At 37.5% G+C, this 24,983-nt stretch overlaps 2 protein-coding genes across 2 annotated transcripts; one reads left to right on the plus strand and one right to left on the minus strand.

Moving 5' to 3' along the window:
• The first annotated feature begins 300 nt into the window (after positions 1–300).
• Positions 301–18,356, plus strand: LOC113151512. The gene is made up of 4 exons (XM_033326618.1): positions 301–1,192; positions 1,650–1,794; positions 1,987–2,343; positions 17,523–18,356. The coding sequence occupies exons 2-4, from the start codon at positions 1,734–1,736 to the stop codon at positions 17,801–17,803; spliced, it is 699 nt and encodes a 232-aa protein (XP_033182509.1). The 5' UTR covers positions 301–1,192; positions 1,650–1,733; the 3' UTR covers positions 17,804–18,356.
• On the minus strand, positions 8,726–24,357 carry LOC113157742 (programmed cell death 1 ligand 1-like). The gene is made up of 4 exons (XM_033326623.1): positions 24,238–24,357; positions 9,745–9,889; positions 9,196–9,552; positions 8,726–8,850 (listed from the first exon to the last, which is right to left on the minus strand). Exons 2-4 carry the CDS (start codon positions 9,803–9,805, stop codon positions 8,744–8,746), a joined length of 525 nt encoding a protein of 174 aa, XP_033182514.1. The 5' UTR covers positions 9,806–9,889; positions 24,238–24,357; the 3' UTR covers positions 8,726–8,743.
• Positions 24,358–24,983: the final 626 nt, after the last annotated feature.

Here is a 24,983-nt window from a genome sequence, read left to right on the forward strand (position 1 = left end):
GAGGCGGAATAAAACAAATGAAACATGGACCTCTGAATCATCACAAGGTTTGTTATTTGAAAGTTATCAGATACTTCATTTATGGTCATTTATCAGCAGGAACCTGAAACTGTTCATAAACAAAATGATGAGAAAAGACAAGTTTAGTAAGAGTGAAGTGAGGAGGAGGAGGAATTGAAGAGGATGAAGAGGGGAAGTGTCTAAAAGAGGAGGTGGTAGAGTTTTAAGTTTGTTTAACAAGATCTAGAGAGTGAGAGGATGATTGAGGAATGAAGGAGAAGTGAACTGATGGGAGTTTATAAGAACAAGGAGACAGAGGAATAAAACTGATGAACCATAGATTAGTACAGTGCTTCTCATATAGTGAGGCGCAGTGCGATGCTGGGGAATCAGGTTTTTTTGCCGTAGTAGAATAAAGTGTAATTGCACATGCAGCACAGTAGATGGTAGTAGAGAGTATTAACTCTATGTTGTTATTGCACCGAGTTTGGAGCGGGAGGTTTGAAGTTTAGTGAACAAACCCTCAAGAGACACATGAAAAAATATTTAACAAGGATGAAAAGAAAGACGACAGAGACGGAAATAAAGAGACAAACGAAAGTCACCTGAAAACTAAGACGAGGAAATATGAAGAAGGTTATGAAGAGAGAAGCAGAGTAGTGTAGAGAAGCAGGATCCACTGTTAGGACAGAAGATGTGAGGACTCTTCTTCCTTTTGTACCTAACTTCTCTTTGTGAGACTGGATTCTCTGCTGTTGCTGCTCTGAAGACCAAGAACTGATCCCAGATAAACACTGAACAGGAGCTGAGAGTTGATGGATCCTGTTTTAAACCCTCTTTAAACAGCTGTGAACTGCAAAACGTGCTCATTGTAGCTTTAATCCTGACTTCAGTCTAAACTAAAGTGCAGGATGGAGGGAAAACGAAAGTAAAGTTCTGCGTCGTACAGGGAGGATGGGCGACACAGGGAAGAAAGCAGCCTGAGAGTTCTCAGGGATTTAAAAACTCTCCTCCTCTGTGTCTGGTCTGGATTTAAACTTCATCTCTTTGCGGGATCTTTTTGCTTTTTTGTGTAGAAATGTAACGAGTGTCTTTACAGTGAGAGGCCGACGTTGAATAAGATTATTGGATGTTTTATTAACTGAAGCAAAAGTTTGATCCAACATCATGTTTTCTTCATCTACCAGTTCAGGTAAAATGACTCAGTAAATTCTACATTGATGTTCATACGTTCATGATGTTTCTGACAAATCAAAGAATAACTTAATGTCACAGTTTGTTCTAGTGTGAGTCTTTGTCCAGATTTGTTTGGAGACTGTAGAAATATGTAAACAAAGAAAAGCAACAATCTTCTAATGATTTCTTTTACTTTTGATTATGAACCTTTTAGTATTTGATCTACAACCTTTGATGAATTCTTCACATGCACCAGTGTCATATTCATTAAAAATGAGTTGTCCTGCTTTCAGAGTTAATCTGTATCAACGCAGGCTGCAACTTTCACTGATCCTGAAACTATGAATCTAAAACATGAATTATTATTGTAGCTGAGATCTGTTCACATCACATCAAGTATATTGTTGTGATATTTAGTTTTTTCTTAACTTTAACCTGAACCAAGCCTTAACACCTGTTATGTCTTATTCCAGTTATTTCTGTCTGCTCCTAATGTGCAAGAGGAGAAAACTGAATGAGAATTAAAGTGATGTACATCATATGACACCACAGTGAAAATGTCAGTGTGGACAGCTGGTCTTTTACTGATGGTAACTGTGGTCTTCTGTCCTTCAAGAGGTGAGTAGCTCTTAGTTTTATCAGAGACTGTGGTGTAGTAGTTACTATTGTTGATCCTAATATCACAAACTACATTTAACTTTAACCTTTATTTCACTGTTGATGCCTAAAGTCTCCATATAGCCTCTAAACCACTGTACCAAGATGTCAGCACACTCTCAAACAGTAAACTATATCTTCTACCTCCTGCAGGTCAGACTCTGTCCACTGTCAGTGGACCTCAGGACGTCTACCAGGCAGAGGAGCACAGTAACATCACACTAACATGGCTGTTCTCTGTCACTGCTGACATGTCTGACTCCCTGTTCATAGACGTCGTGTTTGTGAAACCATTCAGATCAGTTTACAGATATAACAGCAGATCTGAAGCTGAGCCATATCAGGATGAGTTCTACAGAGGACGAGTGCTGTGTGATCCAGAGCTCGCTAGAAAAGGACGAGTTGAATGTGTCTTTACTGATCTGAGACTGAACGACACAGGAACGTATCAGTGTGTTGTTGTGATGAACAGAAACAGCAGCTCTAAACTATGTCACCTCAATGTTACAGGTAAGTTAACATCACTGTTCCTTTGTTATTTACAGACACAGTAACAGGGACACTGAGTAGTAAACAATACATTAACTCTAAATACTAAACTAAATAACTCTATAGCTGCTGTATTATGGTCTTGAAGCTGTTCTTATCATGTGCAACAATTTAAAACTAACACTCCCCATCACAGGTGTCCAGCTGACACCTAATCCAGTATCAATATAGTAGTCAGTGTAATTTCTTGACATCATCTGGTGACTTTTACATCCTGTTTACGTTTAATTGATGTTTTTATTTTCTGTCCAAACAAACTGTATCATCAGTTGTTTAATTTCTTTACAGCTGTCAGCGATCAACCTGTAAATGAGACATTAGAGACAAAGCCAGAGAGAAGAAGGATCGGACTCTATGTAGGGTTTGTTTTATTTACTCTGGTGGTATTTTCACTGACAATCTGTTATTTCACTGTGTGCTGAAGAGAGACCTCAGTATTAAATTTGGAGTTCTCTCAGCCTGTTGGATCAAAATTGATTGTTGACTGATTTCAGTCACTTTTTAGTCTCTTGAACTTCTTACCCAGTTATTACAGATCATTACCTCATGTATCTGTTTTTGTAATGATGCTGTTTGTTATATCTGACCTGTTGTCTCCCTTGAACTGGACCACAGAGCAGTGCACATACATGCTGTCACCTCCTCAAAGCTAAGTCAGAACATGCTTTTTTAAAGTAACAGCTTGTTTACATCAATGTATTTTAATCACTTTATTCTCTGAAAAAAAGGAAAGCTGTTAAAATAATCTATATTAGCTACGTCTGTTTTTACAAATGTACTTGACGCTGTAAATGTTCTCTGTGACTCTGAGGGAATGAAGGATCCAGAATAGTTGGAGCTATGTTTGGATAAAATGTCGTCATATCAGCTGCTGCTTTGTATTTAAAATATGTGTTTTTCCGTTTCCTGTGAGTTCAGTGTTTTCACCAGACATTAACAGTTTAAAATCACATATGTAGTAGTGGAGTTTGATATGATGAGTCAGTTTTACTTCTGGTATATCCCAGTGGTTGTATACTGTACTTTGATACCTAATGAAAGTTAGTGTCAGTGTGACAACATGTTTCCTCCATATTCACTTTAATATAAAGTGTTTGGTGTTTAATGAGACAGAGTTAAACATGAGGTCCAGTTCTTCTTACTGACAAAGCTGGAGAGGTCACTTTGAATTAGCATTGTAAACTGTTTCCCAACACTGTACTCCTTTAAAATTGGTTCAGATTTTTTGCTAATAAGCTAAAATAGCTGCTTCTGTTTTAAACCAACAGCAAGAAACAAACAGTGTATTACACTAACATTAATTCTGCCTCCTCTCATTTATAAAGTTCCTAATTTTTTACACTTGAGATTTTAGCACCTTGTTATCACCTTGATTGCCTTAAAGTGTCCGTGGTTAAAGCAGGTTATAAAGTCAGCAACGTTTCTCACAGTGAGACATAAAGATCAAACTTTAACTTTTAACTTTAATAACCTTTAAGGACTAATGGCAAATTGCTAAATATTATATTTATATATATATATATATATATATATATATATATATATATATATATATATATATATATATATATATATATATATTATATGCTGTGTTCATCTCTTATCAGTTGTATTTACATGATTTAACTGTGGAAATCTAATTTCTTTAATAAACTGTTTGTCCACATGATGGAGCTAAAGATCAGACAGTCGAGGCAACAACCTGATAGTTGGACTAAAGGGAAGCAGCTGTGTTGTTGATTCTAGTTTGAAGGTTTAATTTTAGGTTTCAGTTTGATTTTAGAGGATGTTTTTACTCTTTCTCACCAGTTGGTGGCGCCCTCCACACACTCAGCTGAGGTCTGTGTACTGTAGTTCTCTGCTGACTGTGAAACCATGTGGTTTGTCTGTGGACTGTATTTTACCACTCTGGATGTGGTTTCTACCTGGACCTCCTCCTCCATCCTGAGCTGCACTGATACTGAATTGTGCTTTAGACACAGTCACAGCTGTGGATCCAACCAGTGACAGTTTAATTCAGTCTAATAATACAGGTCAGCTTGTTTCTAAGCAGCAGAGAGTCTCATTCTGAACTTTAGGTCGACAATAGATTAGTGGTGTTATGAGATATTTAGTCTCCATAAAGTTTGGTCTCTGTTTCAGTTAATCAACAAAGAATCTAATTCACATTTTAATTAGATGGAGGTCAAATAAAGTATTTTATGGTGATGTTCACCTTTTAACTTGTGGCTGAATTTATTGTCTTTCTCTGTTTTTATTAGTTAGATTTTTGTTTGTTTCTTTAAAAGAGAGAAACTAACTTCCTGTTTTCTCCAGTGTGTCAGTAACTGAGACACAGACCAAGTTCTCCCCCTGCTGACTGATTAACAACCCCCTCTGATACTTAACTGACCAGATCAATGTCCCGGAAGATGCTATACTTTGATTAATTTGTTCCTTTAAAACTCCCAGAGTTTTCCTCTTCTGGCCATTGAGAAGGAAACAAAAATCAAAACACAAATATGAACGTTTTCTCTCTTTTCTTTCTTCCTCAAACTTTTGGTTAACAACAGTCAGTAGAGCTGCTGTCAGTAACAGTCCCAGTCCTAGTCCCAGTCCTAGTCCCAGTCCAGTGTAGAGGTAGATCCTCTCTGGACCCTCTGCTGGTGGACTCACAGTTGGTCTCTGAGGTTTGTGCTGATCAGAAGCTGCTGTAAAGAACACATCATATCATCATCTGTCAGAGAAATCACTGTCACTGAGACTTGATGTCAGTTCTCTGTTCATTTGTGTTAACAGCTGACAGGAAATGTCCAAAAGGTCAAAGGTCACAGAGAAACTGTCCAGAAATATGAGCAAATTGAAAGAAATGAAACAGAGTAAAAAGAGCATCTGGAACATCTGTAGTTTTAAATGATGATCTGGACGATCAAACAGTTCCAGATGTTCAGTAGTTCAACATCAGTAACTACTGTACTGGATGGAACAGTTCTGGATTTAAACAGAGAATCAGAAGCTGACAAAATAAAGACATTTCTAAATGATGTGTTCACTCATTTTCTTGCTGAGTTTCACAGAAGAAGATTAGTGTCTGCAGCTAAATGTTGAGAATTAAATATAAAAATAGAAATAAACAGTGTGTGATACGATGTCCTGTGAAAACTGAAATTTGTCCTGTTGGTTTTTCTCCAGTTTAAATGAAAGTAACTCCTTTTTAAAGAATGGAACAATAAACTGTATAATGTGGTGATTGATGATCTTTAGAGAAGTCAGTAAGTGCATATTGTATCTTTTAGACAGAGCTGGTCTTTATACTAAACTATCTGTTTTATACTTGATATACGGACATGAGGGAGGAAGATTCCTAGTTTCTTCAGTTTTTTAAATAATAAACCTAATAAAATAAATCAGATTTATGCTGATCACAAACTCTTTACTGAGAAAAATATGAATTTTTGTTACTTTTTTTTTTTGTGCTGCTGTTGAATTCTACTGTAACTTTATTTTTACTCATAGTTCGATATGAAAATCATGAAACACATGCCCCTACCGCCTCTTTCCGACCCATCATACCGATTCATCATAACTTCTGTCTCCTCCTGCACCGTCTTTCAGTTATGGTTTAGTTATTTCAACATTTTCTCAGTTGATCATCAATGATCAGCCTCAGGTTTCTGGCAGACTGGGTGTGAAAAACTTCTACTTTGTATTTGATGTAGTTTAATGTGTAACTGGGTAAATGTACTGGTAAAAACTTTCATCACCTGCTGCAGGTTTATTATTGGAACTAAAATACTGCAGATTGATGTTAACTTCCACCTTCACTGTATTTAGTTTAGTGTTTGATTCTAGTTTGAAGGTTTAATTTTAGGTTTCAGTTTGATTTTAGAGGATGAGTTCAAGTTCAGGAGGACTAAACCAAACACACAGTCACTAAACTTTGGGATGTAAAGATGTTGAAGTGGTCTCACAAAGTCCAGAACAAACCCACAAACTGGACTCAGCTGCACCGGTTCTGTCAGGAGGACTGAACCAAAACTCCTGCAGAGTGTGAAGCTTGTGGAGGCTACAACAAGTGTTCAAGTTCCACAGGTTAAAGTCCAACATGTTTTAAATTCTCTCTAGTGTCGACAAAACGACTTTACTTAAACACAGCAACAAACACAGTGTGATAATAAGAATTTAGATTGTGTCGATAACTGAATCTGTTCAGAAGGAGAAATACACAAAGGGAGAATTGTCCTAGTTGAGGTGGGCAGTGGGTTCTGATGGTCTTGGACCTCTCAGGCATCTGTACCCACATATGTAATTTAGAGCATGAGGTATATATGTGTGTGTATGTGTAAGAGTGTTTGTGTTTGACTGCATCTTAAACAGGGATGTGTGTGTGGGAATGCCAGTGATGGCACACTGATGCCTGTCCCACGGGACCTTACCCACCCTCTTTTAGAACGTCACACACATTCACCTAGGGCTGTGATTGGCTTCCAGTCTGCAGGGGGTCGGAGGGGAGGGCTGCTTAATGGCGGTCCCCACTGTCCCACCTGGAGCTAAGTGCCTGCAGTTTTAACTGTATTGTACATACACATTCACCCAGAGCTTTGGGAGACTAAAGAAGTCTGCAAATAGAAACGCTTTGGTCTTATTAATAATTTTCTAACAAGTTGAAGATCAACAGCGTGAATAATCTGTAACATGAGTTGAGTTTTGTACATTTAGTGAACATCACTGTCAAGTCTGTAGCTCCTAGTAGACCTATGCTCTACCTGAACCTGAGTATCTGAAGTTTCTGTCCTGTGTTTTGTGTCTTAGGCTCAGTGTCTGCTCAGTTCTGGTCAATTACTCAGATTCAAGTTTCTCTGTGTTCATTAATCACTAGGTTCAGTAAGGAGACTGGCAGTAGCTACTCCACATGGAGAGTAAAAAGACCTTCATCCCACAAGGAATCCAAACATACACATTTATAAAAATGGCAAAAGGAATAAATGTAAGTGTTACATCAATAACAAAAGGTGACAAAACCAATAAAGATCATCAACTCAAATTCAAGTGTAGAAACAAAATGATAAATATAATACATATTATATATAATTAAATGCATATTCCAAAATGATCAGAAGCTCAATCAAGTGATAAGAAAGTAATTAACACACAATGTAAACAAATGAAATGTTTTTGGGTGAAGCCAGAAAAACTCAGCAAATATTTAAGTATGACCTAATCTCATTCACAACACAACCCACACGTGATGAACAACTACACAGCAACATCAGACTTATGAGATTTTATCTACTGATTAATACAATGGGTAGAACAGAAAGTCAGTGACCTAAATCTATTATTCACAGAGCTTTTACTTTACTACTGGTGACAAAGTGCACAAATGCAAGGTAAGTTGAAAATATCAGCTTAACTGATGCCTTTTAACACAGGTCACTTGAATATTTTACCATTTTACATTGTAACTACTACTACTACTAATAATAATAATAATACTAATAATAGAGGACATATCCATTTTGAGGTTGTTGTGGTTGCCAGGGTAAAATGAATAAGCTGAGACCACGCATGTGGAGGAATCACAGAGCTTCAAGAATAAAAACTCTGCTGAGCTGCTGTGTTTTCCATGAACAGGAAGTCACACAGGCTTTGTTCTCCTGAAGAGTCAGAAAGAGGAAGTGGTTACAGTTTTCATTCTTCAAGTGTTGGTGAGCTGCTCTCTTTGAACAAACATAGTAGCTTCCATCTCATTATACTGTTCAGTATGTAGGATTGTGTTTGAATAAAAAAAAGACACCTCTCCATGTTAAACTTAAATTTTTTTTAAAGAAATTAGACAGAACACGGCAGAAACATAATGTGTATGATACAAGTATTACAATACATGTGTGAGTTTTATATTATATTTAATAAAACACATTAGAATTAATAAATCAATTATGGAAAAAAACTAAAACCTAGAATCACACATCTGATCTGATTTAAACTATATGTACACTTATGGTAAGAAGGAGTTGAGGTTCTATCACAGCATGTTATAGACATATTAAGGGAAGTTGGTTACATTAAGAGTTATTGTTGATTTATTGAAATGTACATTAGTGTCTCTTTCTACTCTCTTAATACATGAACCATGATTTATCATAGTTCCAATTATTCTGGATCCTTCATTCCCTCAGAGTCACAGAGAACATTTACAGCTGGTTTTATTGGCCATTTGGTTAATTGATCTTCAAGTAGATTTGTTAAAACGGAGGTCGCTAATGTAGACAAATTAATCTGCTTCCCTTTTTTTCGTAAAGTGATTAAAATGCATTTTTGTAAACAAAAAAAAAAAAAAAAAGCATGTTCTGACTGCAGCACACAGTGAAATAACAGATTGTCAGTGAAAATACCACCAGCGAAAATAAAACAAACATACATAAAGTATGATCCTTCTTCTCTCTGGCTTTGTCTCAGATGTGTCATTTACAGGTTGATCACAGGCTGCTGCAAAGAAATGAAACAACTGATGATACAGTTTGTTTGGACAGAAAATAAAAACATCAATTAAATGTAAACAGGATGTAAAAGTCACCAGATGATGTCACAGCATGGAAAAGAACAAAAAAATTATACTGACTACTATATTGATACTGGATTAGGTGTCAGCTGGACACCTGTGATGAGGAGTGTTAGTTTTAAATTGTTGCACATGATAAGAACAGCTTCAAGACCATAATACAGTAGCTATAGAGTTATTTAGTTTAGTATTTGGAGTTAATTTATTGTTTACTACTCAGTATCTCGGTTACTGTGTCTGTAAATAACAAAGGAACAGTGATGTTAACTTACCTGTAACATTGAGGTAACATAGTTTAGAGCTCCTGTTTCTGTTCATCACAACAACACACCGATACGTTCCTGTGTCGTTCAGTCTCAGATCAGTAAAGACACATTCAATTCGTCCTTTTCTAGCGAGCTCTGTATCACACAGCACTCGTCCCCTGTAGAACTCATCCTGATATGTCTCAGCTTCAGATCTGCTGTTATATCTGTAAACTGATCTGAGTGGTTTCTCATACCTGACATTAATGAACAGGGAGTCAGACATGTCAGCAGTGACAGAGAACAGCCATGTTAGTGTGATGTTACAGTGCTCCTCTGCCTGGTAGACGTCCTGAGGTCCACTGACAGTGAACAGAGTCTGACCTGCAGGAGGTAGAAGATATAGTTTACTGTTTGAGAGTGTGCTGACATCTTGGTACAGTGGTTTAGAGGCTATATGGAGACTTTAGGCATCAACAGTGAAATAAAGGTTAAAGTTAAATGTAGTTTGTGATATTAGGATCAACAATAGTAACTACTACACCACAGTCTCTGATAAAACTAAGAGCTACTCACCTCTTGAAGGACAGAAGACCACAGTTACCATCAGTAAAAGACCAGCTGTCCACACTGACATTTTACCAGTGGTGTCATATGATGTGCATCACTTTAATTCTCATTCAGTTTTCTCCTCTTGCACATTAGGAGCAGACAGAAATAACTGGAATAAGACATAACTGGTGTTAAGGCTTGGTTCAGGTTAAAGTTAGAGAAAAAGAAATATCACAACAATAAACTTGATGTGATGTAAACAGATCTCAGCTAAAATAATAATTCATGTTTTAGAGTCATAGTTTCAGGATCAGTGAAAGTTGCAGCCTGCGTTGATACAGATTAACTCTGAAAGTAGGACAACTCATTTTAATGAATATGACACTGGTGCATATGAAGAATTCATCAAAAGTTGTAGATCAAATACTAAAACGTTGATAATCAAAAGTAAAAAAAAATAATTAGTCGATTGTTGCTTTTCTTTGTTTACAGGGCCTATAGAGCACATATTTCTAAGTGCTTAGGAGAGACAGCAGTGGAGTGTCTAACCTAGATCTAACCAGGATTCTAGAGAGTGAGAAGATGCCTGAGGAATGGAGGAGAAGCGTTCTGGTTCCGATCTTTAAGAACAAGGGTGACTCGCAGAACTATTTTGAGGTTCTCCTTAGGAGTGACCAGGTTAGACAGAATAAGGAACGAGTACATCAGAGGGACGGCTCACGTTGCCTGTGTTAGCGACAAAGTCAGAGAGGCCAGACTGAGATGGTTTGGACATGTTCAGAGGAGGGATAGTGAGTATATTGGTAGAAGGATGTTGGAGATGGAGCTGCCAGGCAGGAGGACAAGAGGACGACCAAAGAGGAGATATATGGATGTCTTAACAGAGGACATTAGGTTGGCTAGGGTTAGGGTAGAAGATGTTCATGATAGATTTAGGTGGAAAAGGATGATTCGCTGTGGCGACCCCTGATGGGAAAAGCCGAAAGAGAAGAAGTCTTTAGCTAGCTACAGTAGCTAAGTGTACAACAAAAATGTGTAGTTGTCATTTCTGTGGCAAGTTGCCACTGAAGTACTCTGTCCTTCACTGCGGACTTAATCGTAATGAACCATATTTTTTATTTAAGTGTTGAGCTGGTTGTAACCAGACATTTTGTAGATATGGAGCGTTTATAGCTCATATTTAGTGGAGGCACAATGTATCTGCTCCTGTTAATGTTAGTGTTACTGTTGGGACGCAGTAGTGCAGTACCAGTGTGAAAATGTGTAAGAGCTAATAGCTCACTGAAAGGAGCAGATTGTAGAAGGACGAGCAGTGAACTGTCCAGTAACAGGATGTACTAATGTTTTCAAGGTCAGATCTTCCTCTACTGGCCAAATGTCCTGAGAACATAGAGATTTCTCTAGCAATCTCTTTAAGTTAAGTAAACTGCATTTATATTACATTATATATATATATATATATATATATATATATATATATATATATATATATATATATATATATATATATATATATATATATATATATATATATATATATATATATATATATATTACATTATATAACATTTTCAATTTGTTTGGTTGAGTCTTAATTATCTGCACACAGTACCTTGTCTAACAAGTTGTTTTCTGGCTGCAGAGGGGATCGTGACAGTCCAGAACGTAAACATGATGGGCAACTTGAGTCTTAAAGCCGGACTGGTGCCAACATCTGCTTAGTGTTCCAGTTTCAGAACATCGTTCCATGTCTGTCTTCATCATGTCAACCCCAGTGATGTCAGGTCAATTAAAGGTAAGCTGTGGTATAGTTTAGTGTAGCAAACAATATTTAGATGCAAGCATAATTTCAATTTCACACAGTTTATGTTCCTCAAGAAAACAGCCTCATCTTACACAGAAGAAACGAGCAGTCTGAAATGTGGCTGTGGATTTTCTGACTGCTTCAGTGGATGTTTCATTGTATTCAGGCGGCTGTTGATGTCTTAGTGATAAAAATGTTAGTGTCTGTGTTTCACACTGGTACTGTTGATAAAATATGACCTGTAAAACTATATATCAGATATCTGTGTTTAGGCATTATGCTTAAACGCTGCATTAACGTAACATTTGCTTCTGTTTTCTGGCTGCAGAGAGGATCATGCCAGTCCACGTCATACTTGTGACTCTTCAAACACAAATGATGACAACACTTCACTCTTCATTTTAGATGTCAAAACGTATTTGCGGCTCCCAGTGCTTTTTTTTTTTTCGTGGAAACCCGGGTCCAAATGACTCTTAGGTTGCCGACCGATGATGTAGACATATTCGTGTAGACACGGTGTTTGTCAACAGCTGTAGTCATTTTGTTTTGATTGTTCCTTATTTGTTACGTGTGTGTACAGTAGTAACTTTGATCTCATGTCTGTCTCCTCTCACAGGGAGAAGATGATCTTCAGGATCCTGCTGCTCATCAACCTGATCTCATGTGTCTCTGGTTAGTTCACATCTTCACTTTATTCTCCAGCAACTCAACAATTATTAATAGTTTAATAATTCAAGTTGTCACTTTGTGTCTGTGTCTCCTCAACAGGAACATTTGTAGTGAATGTGACACAGACCTCCTATCAGGCAGAGGAGAACCACAACATCACACTGGAGTGGACGTTCACTATCAGACCTCACACATCCTCTAACTCAGTGAACATCCTCTGTGACATGTTTACTGACCACAGTCACTTAGTCCTGTTTCATCTTCATGAAGGTGTTGAGGTCTCAGAGTCTCAGGATCAACAGTTTTCAGGAAGAGTCCAGTTTGACAAAGACGTCCTCAGAGAAGGACGAATCAGACTCCAACTGTCCAGACTCAGGACAAATGACTCAGGACTGTACCTGTGTGAAGTCAGAACAGATCAAGGTTGGAGCTCTGACAGATGTCGACTCAATGTCACTGGTGAGTTGATTCAGTGAAACTGTTGGTTCTTCATGATGATGTTCTACAGACTGATCTACTGAGAACTAGAGTTTCTAAGATTTCCATTTCTAACTAGAACATATGTTGTTACACATGTTTCAAACATGAACATGAGGAATCTCATGATTCAAACTCAAACCAACCAGATTTGAAGTCTAAAGTTTTCCAGGTGAGGACTTGTTGAACACATTTCATGAATTCTAAAGACAGAAGACAAACACTCATTATTTTGTCCAATGTCCTTTACAGCAGCTGTTGATCAGGTCAAACCTCAGAGAACAACGAGTCCACAACCAGAGAATCGGGCGAGAATCGGCCTTCATGCTGCTTTGGGGCTGACAGCAGCAGCAGCTCTGCTGTTTGTCTGTTTCAACTCTGCTCTGATCTCAGTCTTCACTAAATCTACAGAGAAGACAGTGACCCTCAGAGATCAGACGTCTCTCTGTCCCTGAATCCTTTGACCCTGATGGTCCATGAAGCTGCTTTTCTTTGCACACACAGTCTGACCTCTGAACTCTTCATCTCTCACTGTCTTCATGAACTGAGAGAAACAAGAGAGAGAGAGAAGAGAGAGAGAGGAGACCGACATCTGATCAGATCCATCAGGACCAACAGGACTCTGTGTGGAGGACCCCCTTACTATCAGACTGTTCAAGACAGTTTAGTTTGTCTCCTCAAGTCTCTACATCCTCTAATGTTACTGTTATGTGAACAAATTGTAAATAAATCTTTACTAATAAGAAAGAAGTTGTTGCTGTCTTAATATCAGAGTAGCTCAAAGTTTAACATCCACCTTGAGTAAATTCATCCACTCTGTTTCTCCTGATTCTGAACATTTCCTTTGAATATTTGTTTCCTCTGTTGGTTCAGTTCCTCCAACTTTATTTTAATGATGTGAAGAATTATAGTAGAGAGAATTTTTAATTTCATCTTTTTTTATTTCATCACATTCTCAGTGGTTCAAAGTTGACATGTTGGACTTTAACCTGTGGAACTTGAACACTTGTTTTAGCCTCCACAAGCTTCACACTCTGCAGGAGTTTTGGTTCAGTCCTCCTGACAGAACCGGCCACTTCAACATCTTTACATCCCAGATTTTGTGTTAAAAGGCAACAGTTAATCTGATATTTGACCTTTAATGAATTTGTGCATTTTGTCACCACGTGAAAGAGGAAGTAAAAGCTCTGTGAAACATAGTTGTGGTTCACTGACCTTTTCCTACCCGTTGTGATAATCAGTATATTTCAATATATTTCTACTATAATATTACGCAAAGAAATAGCTGAATATTTCCATTATATTAATACAATAATCGATTGTACGTCTAAAGACGTCTGCAGAATTAGTAGTAGGTTATTTTGTTGTTGTGCTGGGCTTCAGATTTGAACAAGCTGCAGCAGCTGGGATTTACTTTGCAGACTTAAGATTTTTAAGATCACAGAACAACACAGACAAACTTTCAACACGACCCAACAACGGAGTTCACTGAGTTTTAAGACGTTTCTCTGTCCATATTAGATTTGACAAAGATCATAGAAAAAGTTGCTGCATCTAACAAGTAACAAATAACAAAAAGGTATGAGAAAAAAGACCCTGATTATCCAGATAATACTTTCTAGTGTGTGAGCTACTATCATCTTAAAACCACATAGTTTAAAAAGGAAAACCTTAAGTAGGCTACTTGCATGCATCTGTGTGTAAAACTAGAATCAAACACTAAACTAAATACAGTGAAGGTGGAAGTTAACATCAATCTGCAGTATTTTAGTTCCAATAACAAACCTGCACCAGGTGATCAAAGTTTTTACCAGTACATTTACCCAGTTACACATTAAACTACATCAAATACAAAGTAGAATTATTTTTTTTTTTCCCCCACTGAGTCTGCCAGAAACCTGATCACTGATGATAACTGAGCTTTACCAACCACATCTCCTCTGTCTGATGCAGATTTGTCCTTTTCAACATCAGAAATATCAGACCACTCTTCAGATCTCTGCACTGAGTTCCTGTAGCTGCTGCATCAGGTTCAAAGTCCTGACTCCTGTCTACAAAGTGGTCAACTCAACAGCTCCAGCTGAACTCTGGTCTACAATCCCTCAACGTCCCCCTCAGCTCAGCTCAAACATCTCAGACTAAACTTTTCAGCTCTGTGGTTCAACGATGGTGGAATGAACTACCACCTGTTGCAAAACTAGACTAACAGGGACCAAACAGGTGAGAACAAAGGATGTTTATTAACAAAAAGGGCAGGGGACACGGGGGACTAACAAACCCTAACAAAGTAACAACGCAAAGAGACCCGAAAAACACGGTGGATAACTACTACAAAGTGACAACAAAAGCGCTGCATAAACACAGACAAAACATTAACTAAATAACCAACAAAACATACAAAGTACCAACTAATAAATCATTGCACATACAAACTACAACTCACTAATAGAAATACAAGTAACAAAAATCACTGCCCAAGGCAGGAGAACATTAACAAACAAACAATACAGAGTATCAACTAAAAAACAAATAATATAATAAATAAATCAATAAATAATTCCACTTAAACCTCATGAAAAAGATATTTGCTTTTTACCTCCCTTGTAAGTCACTTTTGATAAAAGCTTAAAATAACTACATGTAAATGGAGAAAGTGAAGAGAAAGAGAAAAAGAGGAACCACAGAAAAAAACAGAGGAAGTTCATATCATGGAAAAAGGAAAAACACTTCGAGCTGCTGATATATGTGTGATAATAAAAAGCCCAAGACCATAAAGAATTGTGGGAGGAGGCCGGGATTGTTGTAGCAGGTTGGAAAGAGGCTTTGGCAACTTATCACATTGGCCTCTACACACACAAAAAGGACTGTGGGCAACTCCCTGTTGTGTGTGTTGGATACACAAAACCGACAGTGAAACTGTTTCTATTTAAAATGATGAGGGAGGAAAAGTAATGTTTTTAAACTCCATCAGAGAAACAGGATAAGAACTTGAATTCAAAAAGACAGGAAAAATACTGTTGTTGAGGCAGCAAGAACATTTTACTGAGTCAAACTCTGACAAATGAAAACAAGTAAGAGTTTTTGTCTCTAAGCAGACCCACGTGTCTCTCATTTGTTCCTTATGGGTTAGGGTTAGTAGGCTACGCCAATAGTGTGTCAGTCCTAGAAAGGACTGGAAATCTGTGAGCAAAATAAACAGATGTGAGAATGAGCAGAGACATTTTCAGAGCGAAGGAGGGTTTGAGAGAAAGAATTTGAAAACATTCAATCGTTAAAGTTGATCTCAAATTGAAAAACTGCGCTGTTGAAAGCGACCCGATTTCATATAACCCAGAGTGAGTGTGAAACAAAAGAAGAAGGTAAAGTACAGTTTTATCTTCCATGTTTTGTTGTTCTATGTCAGCTGGTTTGACTTTTGTGTTTAAGGACGATATGTTAAAAATAGATTGATCATCTCGATCAGTCGACCAGAAAACAAAAGGAGTTTTTATCAGTTCTTATTAACTGATTGAAAATCAAATAGACCTACATATACAGAGCTGTAGAAGAGTTGAACAACATGTAAACACTGAGGAACCACTTCTCAGAGTCTGAAATAGTGTTTAAACAGATTTGACAGCTGTTGATTCACTAAAGTTTTTCTCTGGTTCTTCTGTAATTTCTCCTTCACCTCTGTCTCCTCTCACAGGGAGCAGATGATCTTCAGGATCCTGCTGCTCATCAACCTGATCTCATGTGTCTCTGGTTAGTTCACATCTTCACTTTATTCTCCAGCAACTCAACAATTATTAATAGTTCAATAATTCAAGTTGTCACTTTGTGTCTGTGTCTCCTCAACAGGAGCATTTGTAGTGAATGTGACACAGACCTCCTATCAGGCAGAGGAGAACCACAACATCACACTGGAGTGGACGTTCACTATCAGACCTCACACATCCTCTAACTCAGTGAACATCTTCTGTGACATGTTTACTGACCACAGTCACTTAGTCCTGTTTCATCTCCATGAAGGTGTTGAGGTCTCAGAGTCTCAGGATCAACAGTTTTCAGGAAGAGTCCAGTTTGACAAAGACGTCCTCAGAGAAGGACGAATCAGACTCCAACTGTCCAGACTCAGGACTAATGACTCAGGACTGTACCTGTGTGAAGTGAACACAGATCAAGGTTGGAGCTCTGACAGATGTCGACTCAACGTCACTGGTGAGTTGATTTTTATTGAACTCAACAGCAGCAGCTCAAAAATACTGAGATTTTAAATTTACTGTGATAAAAACACAAAAGAAGCAAAGAACCAACAAACATTCAGATTTTCTGTTAATAAATAATTTGTGATCAGCACAAATCTAAAATCTTGTGATTGTGATTCAAAACATTTTCCTCAGCTTCTTGTCCAGAGTGAAACTGAAGAAGCTACGAAGCTGTTTATTTCTAGATTTGATTCTCAGCTAAGTGAACTGATCGTTAGCTGCAGACACTAAATCTTCTTCAGTGAAACTCAGTAAGAAAATGAGTGAACACATCATTTAGAAATGTCTTTATTTTGTCAGCTTCTGATTCTCTGTTTAAATCCAGAACTGTTCCATCCAGTACAGTAGTTACTGATGTTGAACTACTGAACATCTGGAACTGTTTGATCGTCCAGATCATCATTTAAAACTACAGATGTTCCAGATGCTCTTTTTACTCTGTTTCATTTCTTTCTATTTGCTCATATTTCTGGACAGTTTCTCTGTGACCTTTGACCTTTTGGACATTTCCTGTCAGCTGTTAACACAAATGAACAGAGAACAGACATCAAGTCTCAGTGACAGTGATTTCTCTGACAGATGATGATATGATGTGTTCTTTACAGCAGCTGCTGATCAGCACAAACCTCAGAGACCAACTGTGAGTCCACAAGCAGAGGGTCCAGAGAGGATCTACCTCTACACTGGACTGGGACTAGGACTGTTACTGGGACTGACAGCAGCTCTACTGACTGTTGTTAAGTGTCTGAGGAAGAAAGAAAAGAGAGACAAGGTTCCTATGGCAGAAACAGAGAGTTTCTCAGTAGAGTCTGGACGTTGCTCATCCACAGTTCACAACACAGGATCAAAGACTTTTCCTCCTTCTGATTTAAATTCATCACAATAATAAATTGTGAAATTATCGGCTCCAGATTGTTCAGAACTCAGCTTTAAGACTCTTAACTAGAAAAAGAAAATATAAACACATCACTCTTGTCTCAGCTTCCTCGCACTGGCTTCCAGTATGTTTTAGGGTAGATTTTAAGATTTTATTAATAACTTTTAAAGCCCTACATGACCTTTCCCCCAGCTATGTATCCCAGCTGTTGAAGCCTTATGAACTCCCACGTAGCCTGAGATGCTCTGGTAGAAATCTCCTGTATGTCCCTGATGTTAAAATGAAAACTATAGGTGACAAAGGTTTTACAGTTAGAGCCCCCAAACTCTGAAACAACTTACCTGGTTTTCTAAAGGACTGATGTTGTAGTTGTTATAAGTTTTGTTTGTATTATTGTTTATTATTTACTGCACCCCAACTTGAGCCTGGTTCTGCTGGAGGTTTCTTCCTATAGGGGGAGTTTTTCCTCTCTACTGTTTGTCTAGTGCTCAAGTTGGTCTTGTTGTACTCCTGTGGTTTTTGTCTCTTATGTGAAGCACTTTGTAACTTTTATTTATTTGTTTATCACCACAGATTTAATGTAACTGTGAAATATTTGATTTGTCAGCTTTAAAATTATTATGTTTAAATTTTTTTTTCCACCTCACATGATCAGAAGAGGAAAAACTCTAATTACACAGACTAATTACACTTGAAAAAATAGAGATGGCTGACACTGGCTTCTCCCTTGTACTTGGGTTCACATGCTTTATTGCCCACCACTGAAGAGACTGTTAGATCACTGAAAAAGTTCCTTTTTTCTCCCTTTAGGAAAGCTTTATTCCAGTATTCCTTATTACAATCATATTCACATTCCCAATAATGTGCTTTTATATGTGTGTGGTTTATGAAAGAAATACAAAATCAATAATAAGTAGAAAAATTCTAACTAATCAATACGTTTTCCCATAACATTAAGCATGACCACAAGATGGAGCTGTTAGCTATTAAATTTTCTTAGCTAAAGCAAATACAAGTCTGCTAAACCAGTAAATCAGTCATGTTAATAACAAATGGTACTTAGCATTAGACAACTCAACCATAAATACAGAATATATTTATCTAATTAAAGCGCTGCAAAATACGGTCTCGAAAATGTGCAGACTATCAATTATCCTTAATTGGTCACATGTAGCCGAAACAGCAAGCTAACTACGAAAAGCCATAATATCGGTAACAGAAACACAGATAGTCCAAGTGGCATTGGCCTTTTTAACAACACTGTTAAAAAACTTTAAGGAACACAACAGGTGAACTAGAGGAGAAACAATGAGACGACCCCCAAAACAGGAAATGGTTTTACAGGTGGAGGACACGGACAGTTTTTCTCTCCTCATCTGTTTTTTCACTAGTTTTGTATTTGTCTAGTTCAGTGTCTCTACTGGCAGCATGAGCTGATACCTGGACCCTACAGAGGTTGAACAGACAGTCCAACTCCTCCAGGATGAAGCATCAATACGAACCATTGTCAGAAGGTTTGCTGTGTCTCCCAGCACAGTCTCAAGAGCACAGAGAAGAGTCCAGGAGACAGAGAGTTACTCTAGGAGAGCTGGACAGAGGCGTAGAAGGTCCTTAACCCATCAACAGGACCGGTATCTGCTCCATTGTGCAAGAAGGAACCGGATGAGCACTTTCAGTGGATCCTGGGTTCCTCCTAGTCCACAACAACACCCAACCTCATGTGTCTCTGACCTAAATCGAATAGAACACCTTTCTCATTAACTTGGGTTCATGAAGATCGTTTTTTGTTACATGTTGGACTTTAACCTGTGGAACTTGAACACTTGTCGTAGCCTCCACAAGCTTCACACTCTGCAGGAGTTTTGGCTCCAGCGTCCTCTGATCAGCCATAGGAAATGAAGACTCCATCACTCACACACACTTGTACATCTATTCTTGTGAGGACTAATGAGTAGAAACGGTCTTAACCCCCGAACAGTTTTTGAAAATTGTTTGGGGTTAAGACTTGATTTCATTTCCCACAATCTGTGGAGTGGGGATCTCTCTCTGAATTGAAACTTTCCCTAGGTCTCTTCCCATGTTCCTTTCTTATTTGAAGGTTCGTGGGCAGAGAGCCAAACACCAAACGCATCCAGGCTCACATAGGAAAATGATGGTTCTACTTACAGACGTTCCTCCGGTACCTCAGACATTTGCTGTTGCTGTTTTTTTGCATGTGACTCACCTGCGAATGCAGCTGCTGATGAGACTCTTTGCTCCAACTATCCACAAACTATTTACATAAATTTGTCAGAAATATTTGTCTGCCTTGATCCTTAACAGATCATGATGGTGGCTAATAAGCAAAGTAGCTATGTGATGACGACCAGGGATGATAACTGGATGGGCTTCAAAGTGTTCAAGTTGTTCCTGGTTAATCCGTCCACCTATTCTCAACAGACTTTTTTTGTCGATGACAGGCCTTAGCTGACGTAGAGGACTGTTTTTCGGTAGATCTTTGTTTGACTTAAGACATTTCAACTCTTCCGAGTAGCTTTCCTGTTGCACACACTGAATTTTGACTTTCTCTGCACTGCTGATGTCAGCAGCTGATCACACATTTCTGCACATATGCCATCAGACACAGCTACTCACGTCTGATGAGGGTGAGGAACACTGGACAATATGATATTACATTCAATACAGTAGTTCCTGATGTAGAACTACTGCACAGCTCCAACTGTTTAATTGTCCCGACCACAACGTACATGTTCTAATGTTTCAGCTGCTCTTTTTTCTTTGTTTCATTTGTTGTTTATATTTAAACAGAGAACAGGCATAAAGTGTCTTTTACAGCTGATGATATTTCGTAGATCTGAGAAATAAAGAAAAGAGGCAACTTTCAAAAAAGATCAGAAATGAGTTTCTCAGTAGAGTCAGGATGAGGCTCATCAACATTTATCAACTAGGATCCAGGACTGTTCCTCCTTCATCTGACCCAAACGTCTCAGAAGTGGATTGTTAAATGAAATATAAGTTATGTTTTAAGTTCTGTTCATATTATTATCAGTGTGAGTTTAAATGACCACAGTTCACTGTTCACTGAGGACTTCACTCTGAAAACTGAACACATTTTATATTTACTTCAACCACCATATTAATTCTATACATTTAGAAAGAACAGCAAAGAAACAGCCGTAGTTCATTTAATATACTTTATTTAGTTTGGTTGCAGTACATAAGTTAGCGTGCACATTTAGTTCTTCTGGACATTCATACTTATGTCTGTTTGACGGTTCTTGTCTGTGTTAATATATATTTTTTGGAGTTACCAGTGCTGATGTGGCCACTGCTAGTTGCTGCTGCTGGTCGTCTTCTAAGGTCGGAGCAAAGGATGCTGCCCCGAAAACAAACCTGTTTTAAACAGGAAGAAGCTCATCAGACAGTACAATGGTCTCCACCTCTGAGGGGGAATCTGGTTTAAGATGATGACTATGTTAATTTATATGCATGTTAGTCCTTTCGATGGACTTATTCTTGATTATTTGTTAAATTATTTACAATTCAAAAGACTGTTTTGAGGTTTTGTTAGTAGTATTTGTTTTTTGTTACTCCCTGTGTGTCATATGGTCTGATCAGCCATTATATATGTTCCTCTGTGTGTTTATTTCTTCAGGTCAGTTGTTTTTTTGTTAGTCAAGTCAAGAAGCTTTATTGTTACATAAGACATTAACAAGACAGAACATGGGTCTGAGGACTGCTAAGTTGTCCTAGCCACATACAGTAAAGTGCATCCTGTGCAACCTAGTGCAAACAGTGCAAGAACACAAAGAGAAAGTGCAGACAGACATCTGAAGACAGTGCAAACACAGAACACAAAACACAAAACAGCAGCAACCAGTAGCTGAAATGTACAATTTACATCTGAGGTACTATAAAAACGATGGTGGAAATTATGTGCAAGAACAGCAAGTTGAACATGTCAAATCCAGTGTGTGTGCTCAGTTCAGTTCAGTTCCCTGTTCAACACACAGGGAGTCTATTCAGTTAATTTAGCTTGATTAACTTTGCCTGAGTTGAGTTAAGTTTAGTTTGTTTTGTTAACCTCTTTTATGGGCACAAAGAATAATTAAATATGTTTTGTGAATTATCTTTCACCTTTTTTTGATAATTAAACCCCTTTTTTTGGAAAATACACCTGTGTTTCCTCTTGACTGCCTGCTTGGTCGCTCACATACGTATATAAATTAAAAATTAAACATGTATTTATACAATGTAACTTAATAAATATACATTTTAAGAGTAAAGTTGTTTTTAATGTCTTTTTACATCAGAGACATAAAAACTATAAAACAAAACTAGTTCAAATACTAGTTGTGGTTTTAGAAGTATCTTCACGAGAGCACCATTCGTCTGTCACTGGAGTGGAAACTGTTTTACACTGTTGATTGAACTGTTTCCTCAGATCATAAGTCTGAGCAGAAATCAATTTTGTTAAATTTTTCAGAGTTAATGAATAAAAAACAACAAACAGTCAGTAAAGCTGCTGCTGTCAGTTCCAGTCCACAGTAAAGACCGATCCATCCTGGATTTACTGTGTTGTTTAGTTCAGTTTCTGAACTTTACAAGTTCCGACCACCTTTCTGACAGAGCAGGTTGCTCCAACACCTGCAGCTGTTTCCTCCCTGTTCACTACTAGAGGGGGTTTGGGTGGAGGAGGAGTTAAGGGCAACACTCTGAACGACAAATTGAATTTCAGCTCATGATGTGTGTGTAGCCTACGGTACATGTACAAACATATCAAAATGAAAATACAGTCCACAGACAAACCACATGGTTTCACAGTAAGCAGAGAACTACAGTACACAGACCTCATCTGAGTGTGTGGAGGGCGCCACCAACTGGTGAGAAAGACTAAAAACATCCTCTAAAATGAAACTGAAACCTAAAATTAAACCTTCAAACTAGAATCAAACACTAAACTAAATACAGTGAAGGTGGAAGTTAACATCAATCTGCAGTATTTTAGTTCCAATAACAAACCTGCACCAGGTGATCATCATCTACAAAACAGATTTATTCACCTGAAATTGAGTCTGTTTGTGCTTTTTGAGCTCGTATTTTAATCACTTAACATGTAAATATGTGTACCTGAGAAACAGCAACTAAAAATATTATGACCTTTGATTCCATAAATTATTAGTTAGATTAATACCAATGCTAATTCAAAGTGACCTCTCCAGCTTTACCAGTAAGAAGGACTGGACCTCATGTTTAACTATGTCTCATTAAACAACAAACAGTTTATATTAAAGTGAATATAGAGAAAACATGTTGTCACACTGACACTAACTTTCATTATCAGGTAGAGTTCTGACTTTATAACCTGATTCAACCACAGATATTAAACTATGTTCAAGTATAAACCAGTTACAGCTATCATCACCTTCGTTGGTGTCACAATTATCCAGCAGTTCGTCAGTGTCTATTTCTATGAAGGTGTCAAAGTACAGTAGACAACCACTGGGATATACCAGAAGCAAAACTGACTCATCATATCAAACTCTACTACTACATATGTGATTTTAAACTGTTAATGTCTGGTGAAAACACTGAAAGAAATTGAAACACATATTCTAAATACAAAGCAGCAGCTGAGCTATGACCACATTTTCAGACATTTAATACTGAGATGATAAAAAATGATGTCTCATTTACAGGTTGATCACTGGCTGCTGCAAAGAAATGAAACAACTGATGATACAGTTTGTTTGGACAGAAAATTAAAACATAAATTAAATGTAAACAGGATGTAAAAGTCAACAGATGATGTCACAGAATGGAAAAGAAGAAAGAAATGATACTGATTACTATATTGATACTGGATTAGGTGTCAGCTACAGTAGCTATAGAGTTATTTGTGTAACCAGTAAAACAGATCAACAGCTACACAGTATGAGCCCCTCAAATGCTATTAAATGATAACAGAGCCTGGCCTGTATGAGGCAGAAGATATACAGTACATATACAAAATGTATTCATCATTTTATTGACATTATAAATAAATCATAGTCAACTAAAGTTGGTGAGTTTGACAAAATAAAATCAGAAAAATACCTCATTAATGTCAAAATGAAGACAGGTTTCTACAAAGTAATGTCAATTAAATAAAAATATATAAGGTGAAATCAGTGTTTGCATTAATATTCACCCCCTTCAGTTCAGTATTTAGTAGATGAACCTTTGGCTGCAATCACAGCATAGAGTCTGTGGACAGAAGACCACAGTTACCATCAATAAAAGACCAGCTGACATTTTCACTGTGGAGTCATATAATGTGCTGATAGAGACATAACAGACTTCTATTAACACTGAAACAAACTGTGACATTAAGTTATGCTTTGATTTGTCAAAAACATCGTGAACGTATGAACATCAATGCAGAATGTGCTGAGTCATTTTACCTGAACTGGTAAAAGAAGAAAACGTGACGCTGGATTAAAACTTTTTCTTCTGACTGTTCAACCTCAGTCTCTCACTGTAAAGACACTTAGCAAAGATCCTGCACAGAGATGATGTTTCGATCCAGACCAGAGTCCTAAATGACCAAACCCAGAGGAGGAGAGTCTTACATCATAAACTGGCTCCTTCCTGCATGACGCAGAACTTTAACTTTCTTTATGTTTACTCGGCTGTCTCATCTTTTAGCGCCATCATGTTGACAAACTGTTCTATATCTATTATTTGTGTGAATCTAGCTGAAATCTGCCAGCAACATCCTGTGACCACAAAGAAAACATTTAGCTAGATTTTATTTCTGCTACACAAATACAACAAATGTCTCATGTTCCTTTATTTTCTGTTTTGATGAGTTGGCTAAAATGTTATCGTCCTCTTTGTGTCATATATAAAACACAAAGTTGTGTCTTCATGCAAAACATCCTTCAAGGAGTTCTGAGGTTACTGATAGCTGCAGGTTTTAGACATAATAGTTCAGGAACATTGAATGAAGTGCAGCAGTTACTTGTAGAAACTAACAACAAGAACATTTGTGTTTATATGTACATGTTTACAGTACTTGTGTACTACTATTTATACATAAATATCCAAAATAAGTCATAAAGACAAAGACAAAAACACATTAAAAGAACCACATTATCACAATTTTACACTTCAAACAAACACACAATCCATCTAAAACTGACTTTTC

Source organism: Anabas testudineus, chromosome 18, assembly GCF_900324465.2.
Source record: "Anabas testudineus chromosome 18, fAnaTes1.2, whole genome shotgun sequence".
Lineage (NCBI taxonomy): Eukaryota > Metazoa > Chordata > Actinopteri > Anabantiformes > Anabantidae > Anabas > Anabas testudineus.